This window comes from Andrographis paniculata, unplaced genomic scaffold, assembly GCF_009805555.1.
Source record: "Andrographis paniculata isolate CXL003 unplaced genomic scaffold, ASM980555v1 Contig36END, whole genome shotgun sequence".
NCBI lineage: Eukaryota > Viridiplantae > Streptophyta > Magnoliopsida > Lamiales > Acanthaceae > Andrographis > Andrographis paniculata.
In genome coordinates this window covers 1,992,096-1,999,738 of record NW_026137569.1, presented here as the reverse complement: position 1 = coordinate 1,999,738, position 7,643 = coordinate 1,992,096, and the positions used below count along the sequence as shown (strand labels likewise).

The 7,643-nt window shown below is 36.5% G+C and overlaps 1 protein-coding gene across 5 annotated transcripts; it reads left to right on the top strand.

The window, feature by feature from the left end:
• LOC127249620 (succinate-semialdehyde dehydrogenase, mitochondrial) lies at positions 1–7,632 on the top strand. 5 transcript variants are annotated; one of them, XM_051272524.1, is made up of 20 exons: positions 6–226; positions 556–669; positions 760–859; positions 1,759–1,895; positions 1,980–2,090; positions 2,484–2,546; positions 2,649–2,759; positions 2,961–3,026; positions 3,118–3,195; positions 3,265–3,342; positions 4,168–4,234; positions 4,312–4,397; positions 4,587–4,619; positions 4,689–4,721; positions 5,129–5,229; positions 5,984–6,069; positions 6,312–6,418; positions 6,506–6,583; positions 6,689–6,738; positions 7,044–7,632. In XM_051272524.1, exons 1-19 carry the CDS (start codon positions 134–136, stop codon positions 6,719–6,721), a joined length of 1,575 nt encoding a protein of 524 aa, XP_051128481.1. In that variant the 5' UTR covers positions 6–133; the 3' UTR covers positions 6,722–6,738; positions 7,044–7,632. The 5 variants fall into 5 exon arrangements, with proteins under 5 accessions (XP_051128485.1, XP_051128481.1, XP_051128482.1 ...); XM_051272525.1 differs by having other exon boundaries at positions 206–329; XM_051272526.1 differs by lacking the exon at positions 6–226 and adding an exon at positions 243–337.
• Positions 7,633–7,643: the final 11 nt, after the last annotated feature.

Sequence of the window (7,643 nt, the reverse complement as noted above, 5' to 3'; positions counted from 1 at the left end):
CTTGGAAGAACGCCACACGTATTTTTCTCTGCGTGATCTGTGTCTATACTTCAGCCTAGGTAGACGGTTAATGGTGGGCGGTGGACACTTGTGAGTCGGGAATGGACAAGGCGCGGACACGCGTTGCTATAGCATGTCCCCGCTACTCACTCAGCTTCAGCGCTCATCGCCGACCTGCCTTTCCTCTGCCACGTGCATTTCTGTTGCTATATTTTCGCATCATCAGGTACTCTAGTTTGACTCTCGCTCGCTCGCATCTGCTTGTCTGGAGATCGTGATTGTTCGTCGTATTACTACTTACTAGAGGCATAGAAACAGATTTTAATGCAGTAAGCAAGTGCGATTGTTTGTTTGTTTGTTTTTTTTAAGTATGATTTTATTAGCTTTCGAGATAGAAATCTGAATGTGAGTGAATAATTTTTTGTAATCTCCAGCGATTTTCCCGCTGGAACATTTAGTTAAATTGCTGTATTTGTTGCGAGGCTGCTTCGTTATTAGTTGCGTGAATCAGTTGAATATTTTGATGAGCTAACTAGGAAGTTTTGATTGTGGCAGATGAGTACGAACGCACGGAGTGTTGCTTCTCGTCTAAGCAGTTCGGGCTTCATCAGGACTCAAGGTTTTATTGGAGGAAAATGGGTAGATGCGTATGATGGGAAAACGATTGAGGTTTCGTAGTCTAGTTACTGATGACATAAAAGGAAATTGAAGAAATTTTGCATACAGTGTCCATGGCTGAGGGAGCTAATTTTATGGCAGGTTTACAATCCTGCTACAGGTGAGGTTATAACTAATGTTGCGTGCATGGGTGGAAGGGAGACAAAAGATGCGATTACTTCAGCACACAATACCTTTTTATGTGAGTTTTCTCGGGCTCATGATCTGATTTGTTGTGTCTTTCAATTTGTTACTACGATTAAAAACCTAGAAGATAACTCGTCTTGGCCTCTTGGGTATTTATGAACTTAGTGTTAATATCTTCAAATGGCTCCAGCAGAAAATTCCCAGTTCCATTCTCTGTTTAGAATTCATTCAGTTGTCATCTAATTCTACTTGGCTTGATCTAGTCCAGGGTCGAAAGTGGTCTACTTCTGCTCACATTAGTGGTTTGTTTCAACAGCTAAATTCCATTTTTGGCACATATAACTCTAGACAAAATTAGGCTTCAGTTAAGTGACAGTCTTGTGTAGTGTTAAAGCAAGCTTGACATCGGAACTTCCAAATTATTGTGTACCTCAAAATTGCAGAGTATTGAACTTAAGTTGAACTTTGCACTGAGGTGCTTGTGGGCTGGCCAAGCAACTAATGATAAGAATAACCCTATAATCTAAATCCACCATAACACTTCTTCTGTGCTGGCCAACCTTGTGTATATCACACTTTAGTGTGATGCTAAATTAGCAATATGATACTTTTTGCTCTTATAAAATTCTTTTAGCAATTTATCATTTCCCAAAGTTAATGTTAGTAGGTTACAAAGATTGTCACTTGCCTCCGCTTTTTGAATGATGGGAGTCTTAGCCAACTCTTGTGACATTTGTGAAGCTGAACTTGTCAAGGGAATTAAAAAGAAAAAGAAAAAAAAGAGCAAATGCTACAATTTTCCTTAGTCATCTAAACCCCAGGGTCTCTTGTCTCTGTTTCTACACTTTTTAGTGCAATCTTCCATATGCATTTTCATTTTCCATTGGGTGTAATAAAAATTTGAGTTGGCAATTTTCATATATTTAATTCCACTGACAAGAGTTCTAAGTGAAGCTTGGAGTAAGCTAACCGCCGCAGAAAGGAGCAGATGCTTGAGAAAATGGTTTGATCTGATAATGGCCAACAAGGAAGAGCTTGGACAACTGATGACCTTAGAGCAAGGAAAGCCTTTGGATGAGGCTATGGGTGAGGTAAACATATCTTTATATTTACATTGGAAATATTGGATTTAGACGTGCATTTAATTCTATATTTGTGAACGTGCCAACTCACAGGTTACCTATGGTGCAAGTTATATAGAATTCTATGCAGAAGAAGCAAAACGAGTTTATGGTGATATCATTCCAGCAGCATTACCAGATCGGCGTTTATTTGTAATGAAGCAGGTTGACTTCTTCACATAAATTTATTTATTTCTAAATTTAGGTGCCTTTAGCAACTTTTTCGACAATTTGGTGTTCACTTGACAAGAAAACTGTAATGGAGCAATGTTACTATGATGAAAAACCTGATGAGTATATGCTCAGATGGTAAAACTTAAGTCTTCTCTGTTATATATCTGACATGATTACTTGGCATAATCAACATGCAAGACTGCATACACTTTTATAACTTAAAGTTGAGTTCACAAAACATAGGGTATGCTTCCTTTTCCATTTCATTTGAGATGAACAAGATGAAGGTCCAAAATGTATTTCTAAAATATTCATGTCTCTCTTTGTCCTCTCAAATCATGACCATGAATTTACTGAGTATTTGGAATTGTTGGTTATCTGCAGCCTGTTGGTGTTGTTGGAGCAATTACGCCATGGAATTTTCCTTTGGCTATGATTACACGCAAGGTGGTGGTTGGAAGCACCATCCTTTAATTTAGAGTAATACCACTTGAATTCGTTTAAGTTAGCTACATTCCTATTAATAGTGATCTGTTTCTTTGAGTTTAGGTTGCTCCTGCCCTTGCTTGTGGGTGCACTGTTGTCATAAAGCCCTCTGAGCTGACACCCTTGACTGCACTGGCAGCAGCTGAATTGTCCATTCAGGCTGGGATACCTCCGGTAATTGTAATTCCAAGTTATTGAAAACACATGCATACATATTTCTTTTATGCACTTGTTATTGCCTACACTTTATTAGATCTTCTTCATATCCTTGGAATTTTAGTTTGTGAATTATATGGAAACAAATTATCAGGTAAACCTGGTTCTCTTTCCAGTCTTTGTCCCAGTTGTTTTGATTGCGATGACTTTGCATGATAGGGTGCAGTGAATGTTGTGATGGGAAGTGCATCTGATATTGGAGAAGCCTTACTTGCAAGTCCTCAGGTCATTTGGTGCCTTATATACTGTTCTAGTCATCTGAAAATTTCAATTTGGACCAAAAACAGCTAGATGCTAATCATCTGAAATTATTCAGGTAAGGAAGATCACGTTTACAGGCTCAACTACTGTTGGAAAAAAATTGATGGCAGGTGCAGCAGAGACGGTGAAAAAGGTTGGTCGTGGGAAGATTGGTCCTCCAAATAATCCTTTATTGCATGCTAATTAGAACACTTTTGAACAGGTGTCACTTGAACTTGGTGGCAATGCACCCTGCATAATTTTTGATGATGCAGATCTTGATGTTGCTCTGAAAGGAACTGTAAGAACAATCATCTTCTGATTAAATTTACATGCCTTGGACAAAAAGTGGACTAATAGTTGGTTACTGTGAATTGACCTTAAAAATTAATTTCAAATAGAACATCTAACATTAGATTACTTCTGTTGCTTTTCATTTGTTTCTGCAAAAGCATATCTGAGTAACATTGTAGAAATGAAAAATTAAAATATAGTTTATATGACTTCTGTTCTTTAATTTTGCTTCTAGCCAGGGGAAATCTTCCATGACAACTTCTATTACTTGAAATCTTTAATGCTAGAGGTTTTTCTTCTTAAAATATGTGTTTAAAGTTTGCACCCAATAAATATTCCAGGAATGACCTGAACTGCATACCTCCAGTAAACTTTTTGCAGTTCAGTTGTATTTATGGTTTAACATTCTTATAACTGGTAGATGATTTAACCTGGTGAAAATGTGCCAACAGTCTTAGAAGATGCTAACAAGCTAGCCTTCCATTTTGTTGAGTTCCATGTTTAGGTTTCAATCTGTAATATGATGTAAGAAAGTTTATTGACTAAAACTTGATTGGTCTGATTTCTATGTTCACTTGTGGCTTTGGTTATATAAAGTACTATGAACTTATTGGATGGATTAACAGTTCTGTTCGGTTGGCATCAAGAATAACAAATCAATGAAAATTTGGATTTCAGACATTTTGTTTTGAGCTGTCCGGTCTTGATTTCATGATCTCAGCTTCTCTCATATCTTCCATTTACTCTCTCTCTCTATATATATATACACATTTCCTTCTATTGCACCCTATGGTTTTGTGCCTTATTTAAAAAAATATACATGTAATTGCAGATGGCAACTAAATTTCGCAACAGTGGACAAACGTGTGTTTGTGCAAATAGGATACTGGTGCAGGAAGGTATTATGATTCCCAAGAATTTTAATGTTCATTTCTTGGAGATAGTTCTTACTTTAATTTCTCATCTCCTGTTACAGGAATATATGACAAGTTTTCTATTGCTTTCTCAAAAGCTGTTGAGAGTATGAAAGTTGGCGATGGCTTTGTTGAAGGTGTCGCTCAGGTAGTCACCGTTCCTTTGTGTAAATTGTTATGCAGTTTGCCAACTTTTTGGCAACTGCTGTGCGGTAGTGGTGGTGTTTTATATAGTAAGACTAAATATAATCAGAGTGTTATTTCACCTATTGTTGTAAGCAGGAAGTAGTGTGGAAAATGATATACATTTAAGTTAATTTGTTTGCATTGTGAACAGGGTCCGATCATTAATGATTCTGCACTGCACAAGGTCAGGCAAACAACTTATGGCATAATGTGCCGAGTAATTTTGATGAACTAATCTAGAATTGCCTTGCAGGTTGAATCATTTGTGCAAGATGCCATCTCAAAGGTTTTTAAACATCTTTTAACTGCTGCTGCTATAATCAATACCTCCTTTGAGATCACTACCGCTGTTCTGTCACTGGAACCAAATATTTGAGTGAATATTATACTTTGGTGCTTGTTTTTATAGTACCAAGTCGTAATTGGAACCAAATATTATATTGAATATTATACTTTGGTTGCTTGTTTTTGTAGTATCAAGTACCAAATTATGTTGCATATAGAAAAGAGTTCATTTGTTCCCATGCATGGGGATGATATATGCCCTCTTTTAAAGTGCACATAATGTTTTAGCTGGTTGTATAAACACATCATGTCCAGCTATGAAGATATTTAGAAATCTGTACCCACCATACAAGCTGCCATGTTACTGTATTATTTCAATGCATCTAACTATTACATTTTTCGTTCAAGGGTGCTAAAGTTCTCATTGGAGGCAAGAGACATAGTCTTGGGATGACATTTTATGAGCCCACGGTTATTGGTGATGTCAAAAGTGAAATGTTATTGGCAAGGTAGGCCAAAAAGCCTGATGAGATTATTCTAATGTTCAACTGTCCCATATGTTTTAGGATTCAAGTATGCAGCTCTTGTAGACGTCTTATGAAATTTCTGGAACTATTAAAAAAATTCTTAGGGAATGTTGTGGCTATTGCATCTCAATTTTCTTTTATCATATGGATGGTAACAGAAGTTTGCATTATCCTCTCATCTTTCTTGATATTATGAGATGATTCTTGAAATAATCTTTGGAATTTAGCATACAGCAGAGTCATGTTGAATGAGTCTAGAGTTGGTCACTTAATTTTATTCTTCTCATCACATGCCATACTGAAAATATATACAAGTTTATAGTACTTTAATCAATTTTGCGGTTGCTTAGTTTGAGCTGAATGATAAATATGTCTAGCTATTGTTATGAATTAGACTGCTTGAATTTTAGAATATACCCTAATAATTGAGATGGAAACTTGATTGAATATCCGTGTTGCCCATTCTTGAGGTTGGGGAAGTCTAGGATGAATCATTAGGAAAATGGTAATTGCAACTTAATGATTTTATCCACCTGCTTGTCTATAGTAGATGATTTTCCATGTTTTTTCAATGTTTTGGCATATATTCCATTATTATTACCCTTCAAGAAGAAAAAGAGGTTTACATATCTCCTGTAACTATGATTAGGGATTTTGATTTAAGCTTTAAAGAAAACACTCACCACCTGTGTTACACATGCCTTGTTTGTTAATATGCTTATATTAACTATACTAGGGAAGAAGTGTTTGGACCAGTTGCACCTCTTATGAAATTTAAAACAGAGGAAGAAGCTATACACATTGCTAATGACACTAATGCAGGTATAAACTTTTATACCAAATTTTGATGCCAACTTGATTTTCTGGGAGTGATGATTACTCGTAAATCATTACCTTGTCGTTAAATCTTAGATATGAATTTATTCAATTCCAAGATAATGGCAAATGCTGAATGCTCCTAAACTTGGAAGATGGTGTTTTGCATGTGCTGAAACTGAAACTAATGCTTAACCCATTACACAAATCCGATTAGCTAGGATCTGAGTAATTCTCTTGTTTTGAAGGTTTGGCTGCCTACATGTTTACAACAAGTATCAAGCGTTCATGGCGCGTCTCTGAAGCTCTTGAGTATGGATTAGTCGGCATAAATGAAGGGCAAATTTCGACTGAGGTTTGTGTTTAACATCTAGCCTCTGCAAATTTCAACCGAAGAAATGGATTTTGATCTCTTGGCCTGTTATGTTCTCCTCTTGTGTAGGTCGCTCCATTCGGAGGCATGAAACAATCCGGTCTTGGCCGTGAAGGATCAAAATATGGGATGGATGAATATCTAGAAGTAAGCAAATTCATGTTTACCATTAATGTCAGATCTCAAACATGCCAAATGAACCATACATTCAGAACCTTTATACAGCAAGTAACAAAAATACTTCCCTTGCAGATCAAATACGTATGCTTGGGAAATATGAGCTGAGCTAAGCCAAATTTAAGGTTTGTATTCCCAACTCCTTCAATCAAATCATTCACTAAATTAGAAAATAGTAATATTCAAAACTAACATTGGATCCTGTGAATACATAGCCTCTACATATTATAACGGGTTGCCCTCAAAAGTTCCACAATCCCTCACTATCTAAATCAGTGCCTATTTGTACAATTCCCTCGAGACAAATGGCTTTTATAAATCCCCCTAGCCTTTGTTGTTATACATATATCGTTTGAATATTATTGAAATACTAAAAGTAACACTCCCCATATTGAATTTGATATGGCAATGGATAATGTCTATTTTGCAGTTTGGCGCTTTCAATATCTGGTTCATGTTTTTCTGCTTTTTAGAGAGCCAAAAATAAAAGGAGGCAGACAAACCAGAAAGAAGCCCTGCCCTGCCCTCCCCTCCCCTCCCCTCCCCTCAGTTCAATTTGTGATGGTCCTGCACGAATCTGATTCCTCTTCACTTGTTCTTCAATTCGCCTCACCACCTCCCATCTTGCCCTAACATCCATGGTATGTAAAAAGGAAATCTACCTTCACTACCTTGATTCTATATATATATATATATTATTTGTGAAAAAGAAAGTATTTTAAAGGGGGGTAGTGGTAAAAAGGATTGGGGGAGGGATAAGGTCCCACCTACAATTTACCTCAAAAGGGAATATATTCAATTTTTAGGAATAAATAAATATATGCATATATATTCTAGGGAACGAATATTAAGATGCTTGAAATTTAAGCCAACGTGCATGACCCCCCCTCCCTATGTATCTTTTATTGCATTAATATATTTATATATATGTGGTTGGTTGTTAAACTAAGTGCAGTAGTAAAAAGCTAAATCTCAACTTTAAAGAGTAATTATTATTATGTGTGCTTTTTAATGGGACAGCTAGTCGTGT

What these genes read in the sequence shown, in the direction of transcription:
- LOC127249620 (XM_051272524.1), top strand. Translation starts at nt 134, where the DNA reads ATGTCCCCGCTACTCACTCAGCTTCAGCGCTCATCGCCGACCTGCCTT. An exon ending in TGGATGAGGCTATGGGTGAG is followed by an intron (nt 1,896 to 1,979) that starts GTAAACATATCT and finishes GCCAACTCACAG; the next exon opens with GTTACCTATGGTGCAAGTTA. An exon ending in TTGTTGAAGGTGTCGCTCAG is followed by an intron (nt 4,398 to 4,586) that starts GTAGTCACCGTT and finishes CATTGTGAACAG; the next exon opens with GGTCCGATCATTAATGATTC.